The sequence below is a fragment of the Punctularia strigosozonata genome (assembly GCF_000264995.1).
Source record: "Punctularia strigosozonata HHB-11173 SS5 unplaced genomic scaffold PUNSTscaffold_14, whole genome shotgun sequence".
NCBI classification, from domain to species: domain Eukaryota; kingdom Fungi; phylum Basidiomycota; class Agaricomycetes; order Corticiales; family Punctulariaceae; genus Punctularia; species Punctularia strigosozonata.
The window spans coordinates 868723-895775 of record NW_006767446.1 but is presented as its reverse complement, the minus strand read 5'-3'; the positions used below and the strand labels follow the sequence as shown (position 1 = coordinate 895775).

General features: G+C 55.5%; 9 protein-coding genes across 9 annotated transcripts; 5 read left to right on the top strand and 4 right to left on the bottom strand.

The window, feature by feature from the left end:
* The first annotated feature begins 2144 nt into the window (after positions 1-2144).
* Positions 2145-5444, top strand: PUNSTDRAFT_55179 (amino acid permease). The gene is made up of 22 exons (XM_007387655.1): positions 2145-2292; positions 2374-2397; positions 2462-2570; positions 2628-2676; positions 2735-2780; positions 2842-2910; positions 2999-3037; positions 3088-3162; positions 3254-3326; positions 3414-3562; positions 3638-3643; positions 3709-3734; positions 3804-3920; positions 3980-4019; positions 4075-4119; positions 4180-4335; positions 4393-4514; positions 4593-4642; positions 4713-4731; positions 4817-4960; positions 5027-5044; positions 5133-5444. The coding sequence occupies exons 1-22, from the start codon at positions 2149-2151 to the stop codon at positions 5236-5238; spliced, it is 1626 nt and encodes a 541-aa protein (XP_007387717.1). The 5' UTR covers positions 2145-2148; the 3' UTR covers positions 5239-5444.
* A 1072-nt stretch (positions 5445-6516) lies between these two features.
* PUNSTDRAFT_47090 (glyceraldehyde-3-phosphate dehydrogenase) lies at positions 6517-7858 on the bottom strand (the record flags this gene model as incomplete). The annotated part of the gene is made up of 6 exons (XM_007387654.1): positions 6517-6847; positions 6914-7279; positions 7340-7625; positions 7690-7694; positions 7776-7795; positions 7856-7858. 6 exons carry the CDS (start codon positions 7856-7858, stop codon positions 6517-6519), a joined length of 1011 nt encoding a protein of 336 aa, XP_007387716.1.
* Positions 7859-8257: 399 nt separating this feature from the next.
* PUNSTDRAFT_55178 (uncharacterized protein) lies at positions 8258-9474 on the top strand. The gene is made up of 3 exons (XM_007387653.1): positions 8258-8854; positions 8910-8934; positions 8995-9474. Exon 3 carries the CDS (start codon positions 9105-9107, stop codon positions 9267-9269), a length of 165 nt encoding a protein of 54 aa, XP_007387715.1. The 5' UTR covers positions 8258-8854; positions 8910-8934; positions 8995-9104; the 3' UTR covers positions 9270-9474.
* A 99-nt stretch (positions 9475-9573) lies between these two features.
* PUNSTDRAFT_107609 (DUF1768-domain-containing protein) lies at positions 9574-11053 on the bottom strand (the record flags this gene model as incomplete). Its single annotated transcript, XM_007387652.1, has 4 exons — positions 9574-9810; positions 9875-10122; positions 10831-10895; positions 10944-11053. The coding sequence occupies 4 exons, from the start codon at positions 11051-11053 to the stop codon at positions 9712-9714; spliced, it is 522 nt and encodes a 173-aa protein (XP_007387714.1). The 3' UTR covers positions 9574-9711.
* A 518-nt stretch (positions 11054-11571) lies between these two features.
* Positions 11572-16837, bottom strand: PUNSTDRAFT_92196 (uncharacterized protein). Its single transcript, XM_007387651.1, has 17 exons — positions 16569-16837; positions 16493-16510; positions 16201-16440; positions 15623-16136; positions 15546-15566; positions 14811-15491; positions 14407-14762; positions 14154-14345; positions 14004-14100; positions 13937-13954; positions 13744-13884; positions 13222-13690; positions 12873-13168; positions 12391-12819; positions 12226-12338; positions 11977-12171; positions 11572-11915 (listed from the first exon to the last, which is right to left on the bottom strand). The coding sequence occupies exons 1-17, from the start codon at positions 16655-16657 to the stop codon at positions 11753-11755; spliced, it is 4032 nt and encodes a 1343-aa protein (XP_007387713.1). The 5' UTR covers positions 16658-16837; the 3' UTR covers positions 11572-11752.
* A 130-nt stretch (positions 16838-16967) lies between these two features.
* PUNSTDRAFT_107600 (HSP70-domain-containing protein) lies at positions 16968-20146 on the bottom strand. Its single transcript, XM_007387650.1, has 8 exons — positions 19812-20146; positions 18938-19753; positions 18793-18875; positions 18452-18733; positions 18216-18397; positions 17952-18162; positions 17641-17892; positions 16968-17581 (listed from the first exon to the last, which is right to left on the bottom strand). Exons 1-8 carry the CDS (start codon positions 20049-20051, stop codon positions 17035-17037), a joined length of 2613 nt encoding a protein of 870 aa, XP_007387712.1. The 5' UTR covers positions 20052-20146; the 3' UTR covers positions 16968-17034.
* Positions 20147-20316: 170 nt separating this feature from the next.
* Positions 20317-21827, top strand: PUNSTDRAFT_55169 (uncharacterized protein). Its single transcript, XM_007387649.1, has 6 exons — positions 20317-20403; positions 20456-20495; positions 20558-20611; positions 20669-21005; positions 21072-21180; positions 21254-21827. Exons 1-6 carry the CDS (start codon positions 20388-20390, stop codon positions 21310-21312), a joined length of 615 nt encoding a protein of 204 aa, XP_007387711.1. The 5' UTR covers positions 20317-20387; the 3' UTR covers positions 21313-21827.
* An 878-nt stretch (positions 21828-22705) lies between these two features.
* On the top strand, positions 22706-23840 carry PUNSTDRAFT_122547 (uncharacterized protein). The gene is made up of 3 exons (XM_007387648.1): positions 22706-22806; positions 22864-23583; positions 23646-23840. Exons 1-3 carry the CDS (start codon positions 22788-22790, stop codon positions 23711-23713), a joined length of 807 nt encoding a protein of 268 aa, XP_007387710.1. The 5' UTR covers positions 22706-22787; the 3' UTR covers positions 23714-23840.
* Positions 23841-25296: 1456 nt separating this feature from the next.
* Positions 25297-26147, top strand: PUNSTDRAFT_75243 (uncharacterized protein; the record flags this gene model as incomplete). Its single annotated transcript, XM_007387647.1, has 2 exons — positions 25297-25843; positions 25957-26147. The coding sequence occupies 2 exons, from the start codon at positions 25297-25299 to the stop codon at positions 26145-26147; spliced, it is 738 nt and encodes a 245-aa protein (XP_007387709.1).
* Positions 26148-27053: the final 906 nt, after the last annotated feature.

The following is a 27053-nucleotide window of genomic DNA, read 5'->3' as shown; positions in this document are numbered from 1 at the left end:
CTCCGGATAAGCAGAATATGAGGTGTCTGCCACGGGTCTGTGAGCTGAAGCAGTAATGTAATGAATATGTGACACCGAGTCCGGTCAAAGTCTATGACAGGACCCGGGCCATCCGGGTGGGCGGAGTCAAGGCTTGTTAACGAGGTATGTATGATACAGGCGCTGACATGAGTCCGAAGCGGTATGACAGAAGGGAATAGCTAGGACCGTCATTCATGGACGAGGATTTGTATGACAGGGCGAAGGACTATGAACGAGGGACGTATCGGCAGTGTCGAGCTCTGTATGACAGAGTGCACAGACAGGCCATCCGGGTGGGCGAATTCAAGGCTTGTTGGCGAGCTATGTATGACACATGCTCAGATGCGCGAGTCGTTAAGATCGACGTACGTACGTGTCGGAATCTGTATGACAGAATGCGAAGGCGGGCCATTCGGGTGGGCAGAGTCGAGACTCACTAACGATGTATGTATGACACAGGTGCTGACACGAGGGTCGGGAGATGTATGACAGAGGGAGTGGCAAGTACTGTCGTTCATGAATGAGGGCTTGTATGACAGGGAGGGGGATCATGAACGAGGGACGTATCGGCGGTGTCGAGCTCTGTATGACAGAACGCGCAGGCAGGTAATCCGGGTGGCCGAATTCAAGGCTTGTTGGCGAGCTATGTATGACACATGCTCTGATGTGCGAGTCGCGAAATGTATGACAGCAGGTAGAGGAGTAGTATATGACCTGGAGCAGTATTAGACCTGAGGCGAAAACTAATAACATTTTCGCAATATGTATGACAGGGCTGAAGCGGGTGAGCCGGGAGAAGCGGAGACGAGGATGCGTGAGTCGCAACATGTATGACACCGGCGGTTGGAGCCAGTCATTCGTTGCTGATTCTGTATGACAGAATTAATGACATAAGGTACGCTACGGCGCGGCTGAGTGGTAAGCTGTCGGAAACTGTATGACATACGCTGTAGGGCGTGGTGTGGTCACGGATACGCGAATTGTCGATGTTCGTATGACAAGGGCATGGGCGATCCTAGCTGTGCAGGTGCTGGCCATGTCATATACTTGTCGCCGTTTATGCACCGTAGATTACAGGCAAGTACCGGAGAATGTATGACAAAGGTGGTCACCAGCAGTGTGATTCAAGGTGAAGTAGAAAGAAATGCCAAAATTGGCGTGTCGATTACGCCCACGCATTGATTGCAGTAATGTGTTCGTTTTGTATTCCATGCTGCCAATGGGCGTCGCGCTCTGGGAGTGACGTGCTTCGAGTACTGCTTGCCTACGTGCGCGTTCGCTGAGTGAAGTCGCTCAAGGAAGGGGTGTTTGATCTGAATGTCAATCACTGTTAGATAGATGATGGAACACTGATCAAGGTGGAAGATTCCTTGCGGGTCACCAAGTCGTTGCGGACATTCTCAGTGGTCGCAGTGGTACGGTGTGTCCTATGTACTGATGGTCAACACGGGCAGACAAGGCTGAAGACAACAGGTCTTGATTGCACATCGTCAAGATTGTTAGAGGAACGGAACACGCGCGCTTTGCGTGCATGGTAGAGCCCCTAAATCGCTCCCGCAATTGGCCCAGATTCGGCTTCCACGCTGTCCGGCCCTCTGAGCTTCCGCCCACATCAGGAAAAATCGGACTATCGAAAGAGTCGCTTATTGGGTACCGAAACCCTCTAAAACTACGTATACTAAATGAGCATGTTTTAGTACATTTTAGGAGGCTTTTAGCAAATCCGGTTTTTCCTGATGCACCTCACCTCTCCTTCAGGTACAATGGATCTCTTGGCTTGGTTGGTTCAAAGATCTCAACACCCGCGAACCAATAGCAATTTGATTTCGGTATCAACTGTGAAAAAGCCAATCATCGGGACGAATCAATGATGGCTTTGATCGAACGTTCGGTGGAAGAAGATCCGTGTGCGCGATAAGCCGCGAAAATTCACATCGCGCATCATGCAAAGGTCCGAATTGAACGCTCGGGCCCTGTCTTCTCCACCTTCTCTGACTGGATCATATCGTCCTGAACGGAGTCGCCGCCTCCGGTGCGCTTGGCTTCCCTCCCTCTCTTCTCCGTCTTCTCCACCCCGGGTTCCCGCCGTCCTCCTCCACTCCTTTGCTCCTTACCCCCGTCGTGTCAATGACCGATCTACAGAAGAAAGGCTCGTATCCCGTCGCCGAGGCTGGGCTGCAGTCCGTGTCCGACCTCGACGACGATGACAAGGAGCTCGAGGCGCTCGGATACGTCCCCAGCTTCAAGCGCGAGTTCAGCAACTTGGCCACGGTGAGCGGCGCTGCGCTCGATGACATTTGAAGCCGCACACGCTGACCCCGCCCTCTGTTCCTTCGCTCTCGCGCGTGACAGATTAGTTTCGCGTTCAGTATCATGGTGCGTCGCTTGCCCTCTCCATTCCGCCGTGACGATTTGACGGACCTCCGATCGGTGGTCGCAGGGCCTATGCAGTTCCGTGGCGACGACTTTCAATACGCCGCTCTTACTGGGAGGACCCGCCAGCGCGGTGTGGTGTTGGCTGTTGGGGGCGTGCATGTGCTTCACTCTAGGTACGTGTACTACCTCATCTCGGCGCCACGAAAAACGTACTCAAGCTCTATATGCAGGAGCCAGCATCGCCGAGATTGTCAGCGCCTTCCCAACTTGCGGTGGCCTGTACGCATCTACACCATGGTTCATCGCACAAGACCCTAGCTCATTCATCCCCTTCTAGATACACCGCTACGGCGCAGCTCGTGCCCATCAAACACCGTGCGAGGGTGCGTATCCCGTTCGGTTCCTCTCCGCTTATCTGTGTTTCTCAGGCTCATCTTCTCGCAGATGGGTTGGTTCGTCGGATGGCTCAACATACTCGGTCAGGTGGCAGGCATCTCCTCCACCGAATTCGGCGTGCGTGCCATTCTTACACCCGTTATCGGAGCGGTACTTCCGTTTGGCGACGTCATTTGCTGATATCGTCTGCTTTGGGTAATCTCAGCTGTCAAACATGATTTGGGCGGCGGTCGTCGTTGCGAAGGTATGTATCCCGCATTTTTTCCTTTTCCGGCCAATGCGAACAGCGCACAGGGCGGGGACTACGAGATCACGCAGGGCAAGGTCGTCGGCCTCTTCGTCGCGCTTCTCGTCCTGCACGGGATCCTGGTGAGCCTTCGCATTCACATTAACGTTCTTATCGTCTCCGCTCATCACGGACTACGTATGGGCGCGCCTGCGCACCACCGATTTAATATAGAATTCGTTCGCCACCCGCCACCTCGCGCGCTTCACCCAGGGCTTCGTATTTGTCAACCTCGGCACGACCTTCCGTACGTTGCCCTTCTCTCGTCGTATTCCCCCGCGCGCGCCTTTCTCCGGGTCCACCCATCTGAAAGCGGGAACTTTTGTGTGAATAGTGATCATCATCTGCCTGCTGGCGAAGACGCCGAGGCACGAGATGCACGCGGCCAAGTACGTGTTCGGCTCGGACGGGATCGTGAACCAGACCGGGGGATGGAACACCGGTATCGCGTTCCTCTTCGGCCTTCTGAGCGTGCAATGGACGGTACGCCCCACTCCTCCTCCATCCGTCCTTCATCCAGGAAACTCAATCGACGCTTTCCACGTTCTCCACGCGCAGATGACGGTTCGTATCCACTTCCCCTTTACTATGACCCTGATTGCCTTATCCTGTTTCGATGACGTACCCAGGACTACGACGCCACCGCCCATATCTCGTAAGTCCACCCCAATCTGATCTATATTTGCCTGCCAGCGGAACGCCGAGCTGAACCTTGTTCCACCAGGGAAGAAGTCAGGCGGGCGGCCTACGCCGCCCCGAGCGCGATCTTCATCGCCGTGATCGGCACCGGCACCATCGGCTGGCTGCTCAACATCGTCCTCGTCCTGTGCTCCGGTCCTCTGTGCGTTTAAACCTCTCGCCTTCTTCGAATAGGGCAGGGTGGCTGAACGTATGCAACAGCGAAAATCTCCCGGGACCATCTGGCTCGGCATTCCTCGAGGTGCGTCCTGGGCCTGAATACTACGCGAGCCTCTCGAGAATTTATGTGGTGATAGATTATGGCCATGCGGATTGGCAAGCCGGGCGCGCTCTTCCTCTGGGTAAGCTAGTACACAGCCAGACAAACCAGTCGCGCGCGCTTACATGCGGCGCACGCGTAGACGTTCGTTTGCCTCACCGCCTTCTTCGTGGTCCAAACCGCGCTGCAAGCGTGCTCGCGGACCGTGTTCGCCTTCAGCCGCGACCACGGCCTACCCGACCGCGAATACTTTGGCCACAACTCGAGCCTGACGCAGACCCCGCTCCGGGCGATCTGGGTGAGGCTTTCCTGTCTCTCCTCTTATGAAACTCGCTCACGGTCTGTTGGGGAACAGCTCACGACGTTCGTCTCGATTCTCCCCGGCTTCCTCGATTTCGCGAGCCCCGTCGCGGCCAACGCCATCTTCTCGCTATGCGCCATCGCGTTGGACGGCTCGTACATCATCCCCATCGCGCTGTACGTTTTCGTTTCTTTTTTGTCTGGTTTGGTCTTTCGTCAGGCGACGCGCGCTCATGGGTTGCCATACTCCATTAGACGAAGGATCTACAGGAACCATCCCGAAGTCCAGTTCAAGCCGGGCCCATGTACGTCGCCCCCTTCTACCACCTCTCATACTTCCGCAGGACAACGCTGACTCCACCACGCGTCTTCCAGTCTACATGGGCGATGGACTGTAAGACACTCTTCCTTTTGCCTCGCCCTGCTCAGCGTCACTTCGATCGCGGGAACTGACGAGGACCGATCTGCTCACCTCACAGACTGGGCTGGGCGGCGAACATCAACTGCATCCTCTGGACGTGCTTCATCATCGTCATCTTCTCCCTGCCGAACGTGCGGCCCGTGACGAAGGACAACATGAACTACGCGTCGGTCATCACCCTCGGCGTCGTCATCCTCTCCGGGTACGCACGTTTCCCACTGACCCCCGCTCGTGCGCGCTGACCTTTTCCGGCTTCTCTCACGTCCAGCTTCTGGTACATGGTCGGGTGCGTCTGACGCCAACTTTCCCCCGCGTCTTGTCGCTGACGTGCGATCCCTCGGTCTTTTTTTTTTTTTTTTTACTTCTTCTTCTAGGGGACATCGCCACTACCACGGACCGCGGTCCAACCTCCAAGACCACGCCCACGACGCGAAAGCGAACGGATCGATCACGAAGGAGCCGGTGGACGACGCCGCATGACGAAGTTGCCCTCCTCTCGAACACTACCCTTGCTCCATGCGAGCCCAACAGTGCTTCAACAGTGCTACTGCCGAGTTCGGCGGTCGACGGTATGATAAACGGAAGTACGTTATATATATATTGTCCCGGTTTAACGGGTCGGCAGACCGATGATTGTAATGTCACCATCTTGTCATGTGCTATATATTTGCCATTCTGCTGGCGGCGAGATCAGCGTCGAGCAACCAGTGAGGAAAGCATGACATACGGGCGCGCGTTGATCGCCGCAGTGCCCTATTCGTCGCAGAGACCTAGGGCCTGAGCTATGCGACCTCTACTCGGCGCAAGAAGAACTTGAAGCCAACGTCGTTCGTGCTGCCCTACCGTCAGGATCGGGGATACACCTTCCCCCTGCGAACGGTAACGGTATCGCAGCGGGGGACGGCTGTGGAGCCACAACGGAGGCGGGGTACTGGCCTATTTACCCCGGGCGACGATCGTGCACCTCGCGTGTCATGGTCAGCAGAATATGTACGGAGGACCCGCTCAAAAAGCGGTTTTCGTGATGGAGGACGCGATGTTGACCATCGAGAAGCTGATGCCGATGAACCTACCTACCTACCTCATGCCTTCTTGGCGTTCTTGAGCGCCTGCGAGACCGCGGAAGGCGACAAGATGAAAGAACGAGCTCTATTTATATTGCATACGAGCGCTCTTGACGAAGCAGTACAGAAGCTACGTCGTGCGCACCCGGATCCTTACCGATGGGCACCATACATCCATCTCGGCCTGAAGTGTTTGATGTGGTGTTACCGTATTAGAGTGTATCTGCAGGTGGTAAAAGTTCTCCGCAGTGGTCAAAGATGTCCGCGGGGAGCCCCGCCAAAAAATGCAGTGCATGGTAAAAGTTCCACCCCACTTCGCCGTGCTGCAGATACACTCTATTGGAGTGTGCTGGAAGAATCTCGGGGGAGACAGAAAGACAGAAACGGCTCACAAGCCCCTGCGGTAGCATCCATGTTGTGGCTGGTGACGTAAACGCTGCTTCCCCTTCCTTTCTCTTCTCCTGTGTTGGTCCGGCCGTCCACCAATGGACAATGCCGCAGTCCGTTTTCCACGTCTGTTTCGCAGGTGTACCAGAGATACGCAGACAAAAATGTCTATAGGATATCTGCATGACAATCGATTATTACACCGTTACAACAGAATACATTTGTTTTTTTGTTCTTCGGGCCGGAGGTCAGTCAGTCACAGTCAAAGTAAAACAGCGAACAGCGAAACCGAATGCGATCGATCCCTTTACTGAGCGCCGTCCTTCTTCGCCGCGTAGGCGAGGAGGTCGCAGACACGGCGCGAGTAGCCCCACTCGTTGTCGTACCAGGCGATGAGCTTGACGAACGTCTTGCTGATCGCGATGCCGGCCGCGGCGTCGAAGATGGAGGACGCGTCCGAGCCGATGAAGTCGGTCGAGACGACCGAGTCCTCGGTGTAGTCGATGATGCCCGCGAGCGGGCCGGTCGCGGCCTCCTTGACGGCGGCCTTGATCTCGTCGTAGGTGGCCTCCTTCTCGAGGCGGACGACGAGGTCGACGACGGAGACGTCGAGAGTCGGGACGCGGAAGGCCATACCGCTAGAGGGTGGGCACACAATCAGTTCGCCGCGCGGGAAGTGAAAGAGGATGGGGGGTGGCGCTTACGTGAGCTTGCCGTTGAGGCTGGGGATGACCTTGCCGACGGCCTTGGCGGCGCCAGTGGAGGAAGGGATGATGTTGCCGTTGACGGAACGACCGCCGCGCCAGTCCTTGTTCGACGGGCCGTCGACCGTCTTCTGGGTCGCGGTCGTGGCGTGGACGGTGGTCATGAGACCCTCGGCGATGCCGAACTTGTCGTGGATGACCTTGGCGAGCGGCGCGAGGCAGTTGGTCGTGCACGACGCGTTCGAGATGACGGTGTACTTCGAGTCGTATTGGTCGAGGTTGACGCCGCAGACGAACATGGGTGCGTCGGCCGAGGGCGCCGAGATGATCACCTTCTTGGCACCGCCCTTCAAGTGGGCGGAAGCCCTGGTAACGATGCGCCGACGTCAGCACGCGGCAGGATGGGACATGGGGAGGAGGACGCACTTCTCGGTGGTGGTGAAGACGCCGGTAGACTCGACGATGTACTCAGCGCCCGCGGAGCCCCACTGGATGTTGGCGGGGTCTTTCTCGGCGAAGACCGTGATGGGCTTGCCCTCGACGTAAAGCTTGCCGTCCTTGTTCTCGACGTGGCCCTTGTAGCGTCCGTGGACGGAGTCGTACTTGAACATGTAGACCATGTAGTCGAGCGAGATGAAGGGGTCGTTGACGGCCACGACCTCGATGTCGCCGTGGAGGAGCGCATTGCGCAGCACGATACGGCCGATACGACCTGAATCGCATACCGCCGGTTAGGTATCAACGATAGGAATAAGATCGAAGCGACTGAGACTCACCGAAACTGTTGGAGAGCGCATGAGAGGATTATCAGTGAGCGATCATCCACAAGCGACTCCCGGCGGGAAAAGCGGTCCGGACGTACCCGTTGATGCCGACTTTAACCTGCCAGGGACACGATATCAGATCAGGCTTACTCGACGCTCGCGAAAACTCGTTGCTCACCATGGTGGATGTGGTAGCGATCTGGTGGGTGTTGAGGAAGAGGAGTCGTCGGCGGACGGCTTTTATACGGGCGGGCACCGACGCGTCTCGGCTTGATTATCTATCGTCGCATCATAAGCCCCAACCTTTTGGCCTGCCCTTAGTTCCGAGTCCTCCCTCAGCTCGGCTCCATAAGCTCCCTGCAATTCCAACACACGTGTGCTAGACACATTCTGGATTGCGCTCGGCGGGAACATTGCCTCCCGACGAGCTTAGCGAAACTGTCTTGCAGAGCCCCTTCCATCCGCAAGAGCCCGTCGTGGAACGGCCTGGCAGGGCCTTGGAACGGGCGATCGGCGCCTTAGAAGGCGTATATCATAGTAGAAACATCAACAGAAGCCATAGACCTTTCACTTTCCGCCTCCCATTCTTATGTCGAAGAAACTTAAGATAGGTTGCAAGACGCACAACGTGTCCCCTGGGACTTCGTACCCATGGGTGTAATCGCTGGTTTAACGCGGTATCCCGATCAATCCCCGATTACATTTTCAGCACCGGAAGCATGACAAAATACACTTTATCTCCGAAAGTCGTGGGTTCGATGAACATCAGGGACCACAGCGGGCATGGCACTCCCATCTGACCAGACGAGAGCCGGGTGCGGGCGGAGCTCGGCAGTATTCATTACTTTACACGCCGCCCCACCGAACAGAATAATCAAGAACGATCTTTCTGGCCGTTTTGCCAGGAGTGGTATCTCGACGCGCCGTGACTCGAGTTCGTGCACGGCCGTCGATCGCGGATCCGTAGCCCTCATCTCGGAGTCGGAGGTAGGCATGCACGGCCGTTCCGAGCTCCGCTGACCTTGCGCTTTGCAAGCTTCATTCCGCGCAGAGTCCGCCGCTGGCTACGAAAATCCGTTGCGCAAGCTTTGTCACAACTGGCGCTGGACTAACGTCAATCACAAGCGGCGCCGTCTTCGACGTCGTTAATGCAAATCCTGTGCAAGTGCTTTCAGAGGTAGGATGCACAATACGTGCAATTGATCGGTGATATGCTGAAACAACTGTATTAGCTGATGTCCATATCGTCGGTCGAGGGTGAGCGCAGCCCGTGTTTTCTTCACGGTCGAGATGCCGACTTCGCGATTGGTAAAATAGCATCCCTGCACAGATAGTGATCCAAATTGCCGGTTGAAAGTGCGTATAGCGTGTGTTTTCACTCGAGATGCCGACGTCGGAATTATCACCTGCTCGAATAGCCCACCAAAATGGCATCCCAACGGAATGCGGACGCGCAGACGGCCAGCGACGGGTTGCAGCTACCGATGCCGGGCTTTACCGAGTTCGCCCGGCGCTTCCCGGAGATCGCACGAAACGCCTTCCTCGAGCGCCCCATTCTAAGATCTGTTCCTCATCCGTCTTCAAGATATTGATAACTTTCTACGGCGCATAACCAGACAGAGAGGCTTCCAGCCTCAGTTTGCCCGCTCACAGCGTGCAGCCGATGCGGTCCGCATTTGGTCCACATGCCGCTACCGCGACGGTTTTCGTCGCTGACTTCATCTATCGCCGACCACCTCTTCGAGACTTTGACCTCCTTGTACGCGAGATCCAGATCTCTCGATGCCAGATTCGAACCTCTCCATGTGGCAGAGCTGTTTGGCAGGACAGGCACGCCCTCGTACAGCCGGCCTCGTGTCCACAGCCGCCGAGCTTGCGCTGTTCAAGCGCGCTGGGTCCGTGTAAATTCTGCATATGCATTGGGTATAGTGGCGGGTATAAAGCAGCGCATCGCGCTCGCCGAAAAATGATGCGAAGTGGCTTCCAGGAAAGCCCATATTATCAACGTCGAGGGATCCCAAACCGCGCGCGATGTCAATCGCCGTACTGAAGCTTGGCTCGCAGGCGCATCAATACCTTTCCTAGCTCGTTATGACCCTTTCCGTCCTGCCCAGCACCCCAGAACACGTCATCCTGGCAAAACAGAGACGATCGTCAGGGGCCACTTCGAATGCGGACACGCGGCGCTGTCACTCACCGTACTGTCGTTGACAAGCTCGCGTCCGCCCGTGCTGAGCAGGATCTGCCGCAGTTCTTGGTGCTGCGTAAACTTCATCTCGAGCACGCGCTCCATCACCCGGACGCGCACGTCGTGCCAATCGGCGCGGACAAGGTCCTTGAGCTCGGATTTGAGCGCCTCGGCGAGCGCGTCGCGTGGCTTGGGCAGCTGCCGAATACGCTCCGAGATCTCTGGAGCCGTCGTGAAGAACTTGTACGCTTCGAAGACTGTTTGCATGACCATCATCGGTACTCCGTGGCAGAACTCATCTCAAGAGATCTCGTCAGGGTGCTCACGATGTTGGGCCGAAGGATAGCGAGATCCTTTGTATACGACTCCATGCGGGGAAAAGTTCGAGAACCTGCTCTTTCCGTGAGTAAGGGAGCTCTGACATTCCCGCGAGCATAGAGACGAACTCGAAATACGGGTCCTGGCGGCCATGAAACTTGATAGGCTGCCTGATCTTCTCTCGCAGACGCATCAAAGACCGACCCATCCAGTTCTCGCCATTGCCGTCCGCCCCGATCCCCCAGAACCCGTCCGTCTACAGACAAGGAAAAAGGTAAAGGTTATCACAGATTCTCCGATCTTGCGTGAGCGGTCGTGTCTCTCTTGAAATCAGCACCCACCTTGCTGTCTTCTATGAGCGGGCGCGTCCCCGTCTCTACGAGCGCCTGCTGCAACAGAGGATGCCGGTAGAATTTGCGCTTAAGCACGTCGTACATGACGTCGACCATCACCATGCTCCAGTCCGGGCGCTGATGGCGCTCGTACTCCTTCGCTTTCCGCGTCGCCTCGAGCGGATCGCGTTGGTGCTTGATCTTCTCGGCGATGTCGGGCGCGACGGTGATGAACTTCATAACTTGAAATACTGCATATTGCGCACGGATCAGTACCGTGTTGCGTCTGAGGATAAGAACGACACGATAGCGTACGATGGGCGGCTGTAGGGTATATTTGGCCATGGTACTCGACATCGTGTGGAGAGAAATTGGAGAACCTAGGCGGCACGTCAAGAACGCCAGCGCGGAAAATAGACAAGACATACTCATAGTGAGGATGTCGCGAATCTCCATAAAAATACAAGGGTTCGTCCCTGCGGGCCTGTGTGGTCGAGGGCGGCATGGCGTAGCCTTTATGCCAGCGTTTGGAGTGCATTGCTGAAGCAGTTCGGAGAGGAGGATGGAGCGCTGTCGTTCTTTCGTGTCTGGCGTCGTAGGTCGTGCACAATGGGTTGCTAAGCGAGTAGTCGTAGGCAACACACGAAGTGTATGGGTATAATGAAGGAGCAACGCGAAGCACGCCGTGGTTCAAGTGGCTACTTCCGGATCCCTGCTCTCGGTAACACGGAATGAGAGTGCTGGGGCAGGTGTGATCCGAAGGCCGGACTGCACGCGCACATCATATGGACCCTCGCGTTATGAACGGAACAGGGGTATGAGGTCGTTGGTGTCGAGTAATGGAGGTCACTGAGTATAGGGGTGAGGCGCCTTTCCTGTACGTATGTGGGCACTGGGCGATGTGATGTCATTGCACAGTCGCGTTATTTTGCGAAGTTGATCGCCTCCAACGTCGCACACATGGACGTTCTGCAGCTTGAGAGCGTCTGACGGCGACATGACTTTCGCGGGAGATCCGACGTCGCCCGCCGCAGCAAATGCGGAGCGATCTTGAGAGCGAAAACGAGATTAAGATTCGGCACCAAGCTGATCCACATAGAAACATCGAGGTATTAGAGCAAAACATCCAATAGCAAGAGCAATGAGTATATGGCAGGAACAAGGAAAGAAAATCCGAGGTATCGCGAGGAGTGCCACACAGAGGTAGAAGAAGAAAGCAGAAAATCGAGAGAGGTTTTTATATCGGAGGGACGGCAGGAACCGGGGGTATTTGCGGCTGCACCTGGCTTCGCGGGCGCTGCAGCTTCTTCCGCTCTTGTGCCTGGGCGCGCGCTTCCTGCTCCTGCTGCACGGCGGTCATGATTTGCATCTGTTGCGCGATGAATTCCTGAGTTCTCGGCCTGGAGGTTCCGCAAGTGAGTCGAGGCTGCACGAGAGAAGGACGAGAGAAGGAACACTCACCTCATGCGCAGGATACGCATGATCGTCTCCGCACCGTTGGACACCTCGTTCTTCTCCTTCTTCTTCTCCCGCTTGCGATCCTTGATCGTTCCCAGGTTGCGCTGGTTGTACACGCTTTTCGAGCGCTTAGTCACGGTAGAAGACTCGCGGAGCGTCTGCTGCATCATCCGCACGCACTCCTCCATTAGGGCATCCCTATATAACAACATGAGCATGGAGAGACGCTGGCTTGGATGAACCGGAACTTACGAATGCCAATCGTAGTACAGTCGGATCGACAAGATGTCACGATACCTCTGGTTCTGGAGCTCTTCGAGGGACAGGGGCCCTTCACCGTCGATATAGAAGTAGTCTCGAAGGAACTGCAGACAACATATGAGCGTTTTCTCTCAACAAGCATCAGGGACGTCGTACCTTCAACCACTTGAAGACGATATCCACCTCCTTGTCAGTGAGAGGTTTCAGGTCACTAGGAACATCGGATAGCGGGGGTATGAGCAAGCCCTCGATGACAGTGAGGATCTCCTTCCAGATCCTGGTCATGACCATCTGCTTCACGGCGTCGACCAGGCAGGTGTTGATGGTCGGAAGGTTGTTGTCGAAGTAGTCGAAGAGAGGGGCCAAGACCTGCTCGATCTGGACGTCCGTCAGCTCTTCAGGCCGGATGCGCGGCTTCTCGTCCGAGGGCAGCGGTACTTGAATCTCGTTTGAGGCCTGACCCACGGCGGAGCGATACAACGCGGTTACATTGCCTAGGGCCTTGTTGTAGTCCAATGAATAGCCGGTCTTCGTGAGGGTTTTGAGAACGTTTCTCGACAGTGTTTGCCTAATCAAGGGCGACATCTACAGAAACTTTCTTTCAGCCATCGTGAAGAACAATGACTGGTGTAACGTACCTTGTCTATGAAGATTCTGACCATGTCGCCCTCCGCTCGCTTCAATGACCTGAACGCGCGTCCAAAGAAGAAAAGGATGTCGTCCTTCTCGCCTTCCATACTGACACGAAGAAGGATGCGTCCCGGCCTATCCAAGTCCAGCCAGAGATCATGCGTCAAGAAATCGCCAAATCGCTTGGGGTCAAGACAGATGTATGCTCGGCCAATCGTGTCGTGTTTTCCCACTAACGCACGGTCTCGGACGCTAACCATCAACCACAAGGGCTTGTCTACAGATAGGTCGAAGGTTTCGTCCCCTGTACGTGTATCTTTAGTATAGAGTATGGAATGCAACACATTGGACGCGTACAGCGAGGACAGAGGGTTTCATAAATCGTCCGCGTTTTAGCGAGACGATTACCGGCTTCGTCGCTGAGAGTGACGAAAGTGTCCAGGAGTGACGACGGGCTGCTATCCAAAGGCACTAAACCTTCCGCAACGGATATCTTGACCGTGAACAAGAACCGCGGTCGCTCAACCTTCGCAGGCACAGGAGGCGCGCTCTGCTCGATTATCTCCGCAATCTTGTCCGCTTCCATCTGGCTGTACAGGTTATCGAGTAGTTTCCGCGCGCTCTCCACGTTGTTCAGCTTGACGCAGGACTCCGGCTTGAAGTTGAACACCTCGATCTTTTTCTCAGTGATCGCGAGCTGTTTGGCCTTTTCCAGCCAGGCTGAAGATTTTTGCGGTTGCAAGAATTCTGCAGGTCGAGGGTACATCTCGGCCATGAACAGTTCCTCCACGCTACGACAATACTGTTCAACAGCCTTGCTAATAGTCTGGACATCCCGACATCAGGAGAGGGTATAAGGTTCATGATCGTGTAAAGCACCTTCGCCAAGCTGGTCAAGAACCGAGCTTCCTGGTAAGGGTCAGACCATTCCAAATCTTCCAGGGTCTTGATTGGACTGCGTAGAGAATCAAAGAGATCGACGATAGATGAACTATGGCCAGCATCGCCCTCGGCTTCCCACTGAAAATGAATAATCAAAGACAGTCGTCCAATCAGGGGTAGGAATGCCAACCTTATCAGCTTCAATCGCCTATCAAGGAGTCAGCTACGGAATGACTTGGTCAACAGTGCGTACTTACTGCTTTGACCCATTGCGCGGTTTTACTGTCGGTGATAACGAGCCATTGCCGCACATATGGTTCGAAGAACACGCCATCATCAAAATGAGGTTCGACACTAGCTCGAAAGTCATGTCATGTCCAAGTCATACAGAATAATAAACGACTCACTTCGGACAGAAAGCTTTGAGCATGCTGAGCATAGTCTTCGTTCTGCGATAAAGCGCGAAGAGATCTTGTATAGGCACGTCCGGTGTTGGGCCGTTCGTCGCTCCTTCAGATAACCGTTTCCCCGACTGCGACAAGTCCGAGATGTACATTGGTATCTGAACTTCAACATACAACGCCACGAGGTCCAGTTGTCTTCGAACATGATATGATCAGCATAGTGACTCCCTGTTGGTACCATGATCGGAGAACTTACCCCAGCAACGGTTCCGGGAACCGCTTATCCAACAACTTGGCGTTCTTCTCAATCTCGTCCGTCATGAGCAGCAGCGGCAACGCCGAGTTGACTCCTCGTTGTGCCATGAACTCTTGCATTTTCTCCTCGTACACCCGTTGGGACAGCTCGCGAACTTTGTCCTGTATCTCCGCGATCCTGGCGCCGACGTCGACTTCAAATCTGTCGAGCAGGCCGCTGTCGCGAACGTGTTCCAGGATGGATAGGTATGGAGCCACGTCGGACGCTTTAAGATGGGGAATGCCGTCGAGCGCGTGGTAGAGAGCGGATAAGAAGATGTTGAAGAGTCCGCCGTAGACTTGTGCTAGATAATCGGACTACACAATCATGAGAGAATGCCCCTTCTGTTTTTTAAATTCACTTACGTCCTGTATGGGCCATTTGTCAAGCTCAATCTCGGTCATCACCTTGTGAATAGTTTGAAGGGCCTCCGGTATGCACTCCAGCGGCACATCATTCCGCTCGTAAAACTGCTTCACCAAGTCCAAGAAGCAGGCCGCCCGATACGGTTGCCCAATTCTCCACCTTAACGCGCATTCATTGATGAGCTCAATATGGGGTGGTGTCAGGATGCCAAGCGAGACTTCGTCGTCGTCATTGACGGCATCGCTGAACATTGCCTCCAGGTCCGCCGTGATGCATATTTCCAACAAGCGACGGTAATACTTCTTCGGGTTAGGTGGAATGAAAGTGAAGTTGTGCCCGACTTGGATTTCGTCGTCGCCGTCGATTTCGGCGCTCACCGCGTCGGGGTTGCCGGAACCGGCTAAGAACGACTTTCGGCTGCTGATGGACCCCCGAGAGGGGTGGAAGGAGCCTGTCTGGGAGTAGATAGAACCTGGTCGTGCGCTGCCGCCTGGGGACTGAGGGAAAGCGTCGGAGGGGGTCGATTTCGCGAGCTCTGGGTTAAGCTGGACCATGACGACCATGAGTTGGGAGAGATGGGAGGTTTCGAGTGTGCGCCAGTACTGCCACGCGGCATCGCTATCGAAGTCTTCTCGTCGGCCAGGAAATGGTGACCCCGCGTTGATGTTCTTCAAGCACGTCTATGGATCATGTCAATATCGTCTAATCATATCGCCACACATAGATGGACCAACCTTCAGGTCCGTCAGCGCTGCCTATGGTCAGAATATGTCAGCGGCACATAAAACGTGATGATAAAAGAAAACCATACTCGTTCATGGCAAACTTGTCTCAGCGTGTCGATCTCCCGCTGCGCAGTCTGGTCATCAACCTTAAACAATTGCGCCACAGTTTTCACGAGGGGCATGTCCGACACGTTCGTGCTGACGCCGACCACCGGCGATCCATACAGCGAGTCTCGGTTCCCCGCTTGTGACCCGGAATCGTACCCAGAATCGCTGTATACGCTCTGCGTCTTCGGCGGCGCGAGCTTCGCGGTGTACATATCCAGCCTCGAGATCAACTCGGGCGGGACGTGGTGCACGCTGCGGAGGCACTCGCGCAGGAGCCGGATGAAGGTCGCGATCTGGTTGTTCAGCTCGGTCTTCCACCCGTCCGTGCCGAGGGAGGGCTCTTTCTTGAGCGCGTTGGTGGTGTTGGTGACGAACATGAGGATGAGGTCTTCAATCTTGCGGTTGTCCTTCATCTGTCGTTTGAACTCGGGCTTGGACATGGTGCCGTTCCAGAAGGCAATGAGCACGCGCCGTGTGAGGGCGTCGGAGAAGCTGAAGGAGCACATCGGTTCAAACTTAATGCATGCATTGATGAACGAGGGGTGTGTGTGCTCACGATGGATCCTGCGCCATGCCAATCTTTTCCAACCGTTTGTCAAGCACTTTCAACATCTTCTCCGGGAACTGCACAGTTTTCGGGCCATCTCGTAGCGTGTCCTTGAACAGATCTCCGATCGACACGAGCGAGTTGGACACGGCGCCTTGCAAGCGGGCCACATATTCGCGTTCCCGGCGCTCGGATTCAGTATTCTGAGATTGCACCTCCGGCTTGGGCTGCATAAGATATGCAAGCAATCTAATGAGATACGTTAGAGGCCGCTGATCACATTGTAATGCATCGCACATACGCTACGCGGAGGGTATAGCTGCACAAGGACTACGATCAGTAATCGACCGCCTGAAGGACGTGGCTTCATGACACACTTGAATAGTTCCTCATCCGTCACCCGATGCTTGGATATCCTCCGCTCGTGCGAAAAGCTGCCATAGCTTCTCCTAGATATCTGCGACATAGTCGTGTAGCCGAATCCAGTTTAGCGAGGAAGCCCGCCTATAACTCGCAGTCCGAAGTTGGTGAGAACGAGGGAGCAGAAGTACCGAATCTCGCGCCCGCGCGACGAGATGATCGTCAGAGGTAATAATCGAGATAGGCAAGCGTTGTATCGCGGACAAGCTCTAGGCGGCGATAACAGCGAGACGGGCTCTGCAACGCCGCGGGCACAGGCTCAAGCTCAGGCTCACGACGGCGGAATCGCGCCTGCTATACACAGCCACAGGGCGGTTAAATCTGATCGGTGGGTCGCGCAGGCTCACAGCATGGATGAGGGTAACGAAAAATATGCTCTATTATGCAGATAGTTGACGACAATATATAGCTCTCAGCGGTGTATCATAGTTCGTCGTGCTTCGACTTTGTCTCGCTGGCGCCGTCGGCGGACGTCGTCGAGCTCGGATCGGGCGACGAGGTAGTCGGCCGGGCATCGTCTACCGGCACTTGACTGCCGTCTGCGCCCGCAGACGCCGTCTCCGTCTCCGCCGCAGCCGTCGAGGTCGTACTCGAGGTAGTCGTCGTCGTCGTTTTTGGCTTCTTCGGCGCTCTCTTCCTGACCAGCCTCTGCAGGTGGTTCTCGAGCGTCTTCGCCCGCGCCTTCATCTCGCTCGTCAGGATCACCGGGTCCTCGTTCATCTTCACGCTCTTCTGCTTCTCGACCCACTCGTTCAACCACGACTCGTGCTCCTTCAGCGTCTTCTCCAGGCCGTCGAGGTCGTCCTGCGTGAAACGGCCCTGGACCCCTTCCTTTTGTTCCTGGGTGAGGTTCTGCTTCGCCTCGGTGAGGAACATCCGCGTGCTCCAGTTCCACATTTGCGAGTTGTTGAGCGCGCGCGGGAACTCTTCTATCTCGGTGTAGCGGTGGACGACAGGCTTCTCGAGTATCCTGCAGGTAAAGGGATCCTTCAGAATCGCGTCTCATGACGAGGTGAGTAGGGTGCTTACTCGAGTGCGGTACGCTTGTCGAGGTACTGCGCCGTGTCCGCGTCCTCGCCCTCCGAGTTGAGCCACGCAAACGTCTCTTCGAGCTTCTCCCGCATCTTCTCGCGCTCTGGCTGCTGCGAGCACTTCATGAACGGCGCATCTGGCGAGCTCTCGTCCAGGAGGTCCCGAACGCGGTAGAGGTAAGCCTCGAGACTGTTACGAGCGTCTTCGCGGCGGCGTTTGACAGCCTCCTCGGCATCTACCGCCCGCAACCTGAACACACACGAGCGTTCAGTCTAATATATATCGCATGTTGACCAGGCATAACCCACCGATCACGCGCAGTCCTCTTCTCCTCGACGGTCATCGGCGCAATCGACGGGAACCGCGGCGTCACCGTCAGCTTGATCGTGTCCTCCTTCTTCGTCTCCTTCTTCTTCTCAGCAGACGCAGACGGCGAAGCCTGCGCGTCCGACACGGATTCGGTCTCTTCCGCCGACACCTCCGAAGACGACCCTTTACCAAACAGATTCTTCAATTTTCCTTGGAACAGCGAGAATATAGCGCCTAAATAGAGCATGTAGACGAGCACATACCTGCGATCGACTCGTCCTTGATCTCGCCGTAGGCGACCGCTTCCGGAACGGACCCAAAGCCTGATTCGGAAAGAGAGATTGTCGCCTTTACGACGGGGTCGACGGCGCCTCGTTCGGTAAGGTTAGCAATGGCTTCTGCTACCCCAGTAATGTCGACTTCGAGAAGGTCAGTTGGGAATCCACTACGAGAACCCGTCAGCATCGTCGTGAATGTGATATGATCAGCGGGGACATACGGAGCGGGTGGCGTCTTATACGCCATCGTGACCTTGAAGTCCTCCTTGCGCTTAAACGTCAGCGTCTTTTTCGTTCCGACCTTGCTACCAGCGGGGAAGACGAGCGTATTGATGGTGCGCGGCTTGGCGCCCTCGGCCTGATACGAGACCTGGACGTCGTAGGGTGTGATGTCGGAGATCTTAATGTCCTTGGTCTTGAACTGCCTGCTGAGAGAGGCGCCATGAAGGGCGGCACCGAGAACGGCCGCTTCATCGGCGTTTACGTTGGTGGCGACCTTATTGCTAGATGCAAATACAGATTGAGCTAACTTGCAGCGAAATGACGAAACCGGGCGGCTCACTCTCCAACGGCGGCCCTAAGCGCAGACTGTATCATCGGCGTCCTGGTGCTTCCACCGAAGAGAATGACCGAGTTGATTTGTTCCTATTCAGCCATCACTGGGTCAGACACGACGACAAACCGGATCACATCGAAGTCGACGTTACCAAGGTCAACCCCGAGTGGGCGATAGCGTCTAACACCGGTTGCGCGAACCGCGAGTGCAAGTCCTTGCACGCCTCCTCAAACGCCGCGCGGGTGATCCTGCTCTTGTAGTCGATATCGAACGCGATGCTCTCCACCGTGACCCTGCTCTCCGTGTTCGCGCTCAAGATCGCCTTCACCCGCCCGGCCTCCTTCCACAACCTCGCCATGCCGCGTTTATCGGTCCTGATATCCTTCCCGTATTTCGTCTTGAAGTCCTCGGCCAACAGGTCCCGCAAGCGGCGATCGAGCTCGGTGCCACCCGTAGACCGGTCGTGGCCCACGCCCTTAACAATGATACTCGTCGCGCCCTTCTCCGTCGCGAACTCCACGACGCTCGCCCTGATCGCACTCGCGCCCGCGTCGTACACGACGTGATACTCGGGCTTCGCAAACGTGCGCGTCATCGCGTAGTTGACCGCGACCGCCGTGCCGTCGTTGATGAGCGCGAGCAGCCGGAGTCCCGCGATCTCGATCGCGTCCGCGACCGCGTCGCGCTCGAACTGGGAGTAGAAGGACGGCACGGCGACGATCACGTCCGTCACCTTCTCGCCCGCGAGCGACTCCGCGAGCTCCTTCACGTACGAGAACTGCATCCCGATCAGCTCCTCGACGCTCCACACCGTGCCGTCCTTGCGGACGAGGGCGACGGTGTGCCGCGCGGTCTCGACCGTTTCGGCGGTGGAGACGTTGGCGTAGAACGAGACGGCGTCCGCGTCGTAGGGCACGGCTTGCAGGAACTTGAGCGAGGAGAACGAGTCCGTGGGGAAGCGAGTCGCCTGCAAGACGTACGTGTAAGTAGCAAATCGAGCCGTAAATGTACGCGCGGGTACTGACGATATTCGCGGCATCGGAAGCAAAAAGTCTATCGTCATTCTTCCATGCGACGCTCGACTGTATCTTCCGCTTCGAGTCCTTGTTCAGCAGCACGTCAAAGGGCACACCGGGCTTCATCAACGACGCCTTGATCCAGTCCGCGCCGTAGTCGATCGCGAGCACCGACGCCAGCGCCTCCCTCGTCACGAACGCCAGACATAACACTAAGAGAACCGAGAGATGTCGATGAAAGCGATGCATGTTGGGTGAAGTCCAGAGAGAGTCCTGCCGTCTAGAGCAATGCGTTAAGAGTGCGTGGAGGGTATCAACGTGTCAGGTCTAGCATTAATCGAGCCTGTAGCGCCGCAAGGACGAGAAGTTATGAACGACCCCGAAGTCCGACCTCCGGGATACGTGTCGAGCTGAAAGGCGGTCACATGGCATGCACAGCCATAGTTTGACACGTGGCTCTGAGTCACTGATAAGATCAATGACTCTGACGGCGACACTGGCACTGGTATAGCAGAGTCTGCATTGGTCCTTGGACGACGGATAGCCTTGATCTCCCTCCTCATCTATATCTGAAAGCTCGACACAATGGTCCGCGGAACCGGTACGTTCTCACACACGACTGATTAGCTGTGTGTCATTCGTTTATGGGGCAGGCAAGTTCAAGCAGAAACGCGGAGGTGGACGCTCGTTCAGGTACGCAACATCGTGTCTCCTTGTGGGCGCATCGTGTTCATCCTACTTCTACACGCCGTCAGTAAGAACCTCGTACTAGACGAAAATGGTACCGCCGTATCCGCCGATCAACGATGGTGCGTGCTGCCACTCCATCTTCTGAATCCGCTCAACTCGTTTTGTGACCTCAACAGGCGCAAGAAGGAAGACGGCTCGGACGAAGAGTCGGAAGAGGAAGAAGAAGAAGAAGAGGAGGAGGAGTCAGAAGAGGAAGAAGAGGACGCCGCAGCATCAGGACCGCAACAAGAGCTCAGCCGCGCCGAACGCCGCGCACTGAAGGCCCAGCAAAAGAAGAAACCGGCGGTGGTGAAGGAAGAAGGCGAAGAGGACGGCGACGATCCCCTCGAGGCCAACTTGAATCGTGCCGCCGGCCGCAGCTTGAAGCTGAGCGAGATCGACCAGCCGAGGGAGTTAACTCGCCGCGAGCGCGAGGCTAAAGAAAAGAAGGATGCGCAAGACAAGTACTGGAAGGTCCGTCACATGCTATACGCCCTATGCCCTCCGTACCAATGCATTAACGTACATTGCGACGAGCAGCTGCACGAACAAGGCAAGACTGACCAAGCGAAGGCCGACCTCGCTCGTCTCGCCAAGATCCGTGCTGATCGCGAGCAAGCCGCCGCAAAGCGCAAGGCCGAAGCTGAGGGTCAGTACCTCCACTCCACGATCGCTTCGTCGGCAGCCTGTAAGCATATCCTGACTCAACGTTCCACTGTTAGCCAAAGCCGCCGAGGTCGAGGCCAAGAAGAAGGCGCAGCTTCAGGGAAAACGCATATAATCAAGGTCGTTCCGGTTTCCTCGCTTTCGCACGATACTCTTCGGAATACGAGCCCTTGCGAACAGCTGTACCAACAGATCCGTATAACGTGGCGATTTGAATCCAATTGTGCTTGTACTGGCCAAATAATCGTCCTTGTCACCGAAGGATCGCGCCGACGCGACAGCCTGGCAGTATCACGATCCGCGGCCCAAGTCAATGCAAGGATGCCTTCTCGCCCGTGAACATATGCATCGGGTTTATAACTAACTTGCTGAGCTTTCATGCATGTCATAGATCAAGAACAGAACAAAGCGAGGGCTTTAGGGACAACAACTTTCCGACTCCCCCGAAGCGTAAGCGTAGGTGGGGGCGGTTTTCAGTATGGGCTATGTCACATGTTACTTCGTTTCCCATCCGCCAAAAAGTGACAAAAACGTGATTTTTGTCACGGATTCGTGACATGGCTTGAGGCTGGTTTGGATAGCGATGGACGCAGCACTTTGTGTATGTGTGGGAAATGCTGGGATGAAGTGGAATTGTAGTGGATGTCTCATTGCGATTGTGATGAATGTTATGTGATGAATACTTGTACGTCATTCGGTGCATGAATGTGATGATTAGAGTTTGAATGCGTGATGTGACGACGGTTTCTTCCGAGAGAAGACCGACAATCCCCGGAAGTGTTGTTAGGAATGTTATTGTATTCATCGATGATCTTATTCGCCCTGTTTCCATGAACTGTGGTTCCGCTTCATTAGAGCGAGGATATCTCTCGGAAGTCATATTGATACACGTCGAGCGTTACCTAAAATCATTTTGTGAAATTTCATCGTCATTCAGTTGTGTTCACGGAAGACTCACCGATTCGTTAACATGCATGCAGTTTTTCCGACTATAACTACCTGATCATGTACATTCCCATTTATTCAAAACAATTCAACTTTGAAATGATGTTTTTGCCTTAGGGTGTGAAAGGGGGAGTCGGATATTGGCGTTTGGCGCCTACTTTTACACGTACGAGCCTATACGGGAGCACCGCATGGCTATCATATTCCCACAGTCACATTACGTAACAGATCCTTCCTTTGTCTTTGTCCTCGACAATGGCGGCCTCCACGGCAACCCACCGCGCACACTCCATTCTGCCACCAAAGACAATGGCGGCATATCGCGTCCCGAACGCAGGCCCAGAGTTGTGGCCGCCCGTACAAAAGGATCTCGAGTGGCTTTGCCTTGCGTTCACCTCCCACCTCGATCATCCTTTCAGGCCACCTGCCCCCGGGCTTGCATAAATATTGGCGCTCGGTCGCCCCGTCTGGTTTTTCCTCCTTCACAAGCTTCTCCGTTCACGAACGCCTAACGCTCTCTGATACTGACGGCTGGGCCGCCTTCGACCCGTCTACACCCTACACGCCATATCTGCACCTGTGCCCTTGTCCAGCAATCTCCAGCTGTAGCCTTACCTTTTTGCTCCTTGTTGTAACCAAACCAAGATGCTTCCTCTCCGTGCCTGTATGTTATATTCAACAATCCCTGCGCGGTCTCAGCGCTGACGCGACGCTTCGACAGACACTTTCATCGGCCTCAACGCTATCCGCGCGCTGAGCATAATCGCGCTCATCCTCATGTTCTCCTCAAGCATCGTCACCCTCGTCCACGACGTCCAAGGTGTCAACCGCTTCATCGAAGCCGGCAAGCACCTATCCTCCTCCTCGAACTCGACCACCTCGGACGACACCATGCTCGACTGCGACTACATCGAAGGCACCACCGTCCCGCACCAGCCCGCAGGCGCCTTCTGGGCCGTGCTCAACCGCCTCCTCATCATCTTCCAAATCGTCATCCTCATCCTCTCCGAGCTCGGCTGGCCCGCCAAGTTCTTCGACACCTTCTTCCCCGTCCTCGGCGCCGACTTCGGGCTCGGGCCCCTCGGGCTATTCGAGTGCCTCCTCGGCGCGGCCGTGCTCTCGCACCACGTCGACACCTTCGCCCTCGTCTCCGCCTTCTTCCTCTTCTCCGTCGGCTGCCTCAACATCTTCATCGGCCTCGTCTTCCGCGGCTCCGCCCGCCCGCGCCGCTCCATCTTCGCGTGGCGCGAGCGCGCGAAGGACGTGCTGCCCACCAACGTCGGCGTCGGACCGATCAGGGCCGACCTCTCGAGCCCGCCGCCGTTCGTGAGCAAGGTGTGGGACGGCGTGAGCGAGAAGATCGCGGAGCATTCGACGGGCGAGAGTGGCAAGTCGGGCTACGGCTTCGGACGCCAGGGCGAGAAGGCAGCCGGTCTCAAAGGTGAATCTCGCCCTTCGTGCGCAACGTGAACCGTACTCATTCCATCTTGAATTGAAATTTAGGTTTCCTCCTCACCAAACCCGCCGAGTCGCTTCCTCGCTACGCTCCCAAGCCGAGTGGCTCGTTTTAAGAAAGATACGGACCAACGCAACGAAAGAACACTCCGGGGCTCACGCGCGCCACGTATCTTACAGGATATCACTCTCATAATGAACCTGCAAGCACATGTATCACGTAGCATCCTCATTCTATATTATATTCGACATCTATTCATCTCGATCGAACGGTTCGAGTTGCTCGTCGCGCGTCGGACATCCGCAGCAAGACAGTATCTTGCCGAGTTGCCCGGATCGGAGAGGGACGCGAACGAAGACCGCAGTCAGTGTTTACGTGCGTGATCCCACAAAGGTCACACGGCCGTCTTCTCTGAGACGAGCAACCTCGCGAAGCAGCAAATCCCAGGTGAAACATGCACCCGAGAGGGTAAGAGATTGCAGTCGAGGGGCGCGGAAACCGGAGAAGTTATATGGAGGCCATTCCTCGTAATGCGATCTTACTGACAAAGAACACTTGCGGGCTGTGAACAGAAATACGCGTATTGGTCGATCCCTGCTTGGTAAGAAACGGTGAATAGCTCTCCTCGTACTTTGCAGGGGATACTCTACACCGGAGTTACTATAAGGATCGCTGTTACGACGGAACCACTAACACTCGATGAGGACCAGCGGCCTCGCGAAGACTCGCAAGATCTTCATATCAGGAAACGCGTAGCTCGACGAGACTGATAGAGATAATAAGAACACTTGACCCCGGAGGACCGGGCAAGCGAGTACGGATTGCGATGTAAGTACATGGTATTTATACTCTATGAGCAACCGTCCCGCCGGGTTCCCGGTCCAACCACATCAATCCTATCCGACATGTCAACACGTGAGTGCGGTAGGTAGGTAGGTAGGTAGGTAGGTAGGTAGCGGAATCTTGACACTTCACCGGATAACCCTTCGACGTGGCTGAGAAACAGTTTCAGCTTAGCCACCCTGTTCCTCCGCACCAGGAGATCTCGCCAAACGTTGATATCACTCGCATTCGCAGTCTTGCCGCATAGGTCTATGTGCAGATGACGCAAGCTCGGGAGCATCAGAAACAACTCGTTATCCTCGTGCGACGCTACTTTATTTCGGAGGAGTCGCGCTCGCCCCTTGTTGCCGAGTCGGAGGCGTCGCTTTTCAACGTAAGCCGGGGAACGACCGCTAAACAGCCTGATGAGTACCCGACGTGCAATTCCGACGCCAACTCGCTGTTGTAGAGCAGAAAGTCTACCGGAGGGTGGCAGATCCTCCAGCCTTCGATCGACAGTTCAAGGATTTGAACGTCCTCGACCCGGATCTCGGACAATACGTAGCGCTCCCGTACGGCGCCTTTCTCGCCGGAAAGATATAATGAGGGAGTATCGCAACCTGTTTCTTATCTAGTCGGTATCGCCGTTCTAGCGATAGAGATGTTGTGGAAGGTGTTGTGATGTAGGTCAGAAGATCTAGTAGGTCAAGGATGTGACTGTGTAATTTACGGTAGATTGCAATAGCGGGTTGAAAGGAAGAGCCACGATCAATTTTTCTCGTCGGGAGAAGGGTTGCAGGTAAGTGGTAGACCTGTGAAACCACCGACTGCTGAGGTACTTGTACCGCAGGGAGCCGCAGCGTGTCCCAGTTCAACATGTTCGTTGCCGGGGATGCTGCACATATCCACCCTCCAACCGGTGGCCAGGGCCTGAACTCCGGCCTACAGGATGCCGTGAATATCGGCTGGAAACTGGCACTGGTTAGCAGCGGTCACGCATCTCCGTCTCTTTTGTCTAGCTACGACGACGAACGCCATCCCGTAATCAGGACGATGCTCCAACTCACCGGCGGTCTGTACAAGACGACTCGTGAAGAGAAGGACGCGAAGAAAGGTTTCAACAGGAGCACGAATTTCTACATGCTCGATATCAACTATCGTTGGAGCGGGATCGTTATGGACGACCGTGTGGATCCGAATTCTCCAGAGAAGAAAGACACTTCACGAGCGTACACAGGCAATGACGACGGCGTGCACGCGGGGGACAGGGCACCGGAGGCACCCGAGTTGGAGGTAATTCGAGCCTCGGCGGCGGCGTCTCTTGAAGGCCAAGAACCGACGTCGATCTTCAAGCTCTTCAAGCTGACGAAGCACACCGCGCTCATCTTCGTCAAGCAGAACGCGATTCCTCCATCATCGCTGCGTTCCTGCAGGCTTTAGCTTCGTTCCCTCCAGGGACTGTGCAGACCGCCGTGGTCATATCGCCTTCTGTCACCGACGAGCAGGAGGACACATTTGCGACGCTGACCGAAGGAGCCGATGTCGTACTGCTGGATAAGGCAGGGCACGCGTTCCGCGAGTATGGGGTCGGGGATGATTCTAGTCAGGCGCTGGTGCTTGTCCGACCGGATGGATATGTCGGGGCGTATGTTTATGGAACGGAAGGCCTGAAAACGTACACGGAAGCGCTGTTCGGAGGCGCTCCTGTTGTCGCCAAGTCGAGCTGAATGCTCAATGGACGAGAATGCGTTTCGACGTATCATGCCCAGTCAACAAGCGGTATCTCACATGGCACTGTCTGTCGGTAGAAGATAATCAGATGATGACCGCGAGTATCAGCTCGGTCTGCGCACCCTGCCTTAATACCTGAAGGCAGCTCTTCTGTTACTTATGCATTTAGAGGCCGTTAGCCCAAATGTGAACGAATCGATCCTGAGATATCTTCCTCCTCTACAAGGATGTCACCACGAGTGTTCCGGAGTGTGTCGATCTGTGTGGTGGACGAGGACTTCAAAAAAGGAGACGCGTGACGATTTGCCTCCCGCCACGACGACGCGACGGCCGGTCTCGACGACTTCCTTCCCATTCCCGACTCTCGAAAGTTGACGCACGTACTGCCTGGCCAATATACTCAACATGAGACGATTCTGTGAAGTCTGAAAGGAATGCCAAACGCGGTCGCAAGGACTTGGCTCGGACGAACGATGTCGACCTGACCCCTGGCTTGGACGCACCAGAGCCTAGGATACGTTTCCCGTACACGCGGGAATCACCCACCGCATCTCTCCTGCTACTTGGAGATTCAACTCATCTCGAAACTTGTATGTCCTAACACCGTCCCCAGTCGCCTTCGATGCTCATGGTACGCGCATACATCCACTGTACATCATGGCATCGTGTTCATTCCACTTTTCCCAGGTCGGAGCCGGGCCCACCGGCTTGATACTTGCTCTGGTTCTCGTTCGCAACAGCACCATTCATCATCTAGAAGGGTAAGGCCTCCACCCTGAAAGCGGAGAGGACCCGTGTTGGAGGTAGGCGCTCTCAAGACTCAGATAGAGCCAAGTCTATCCCTCCCTCGCGTAAGTTCCCAGAGGATGGCGCGGGCTACTATACTTTGGCTGATAGGTGTT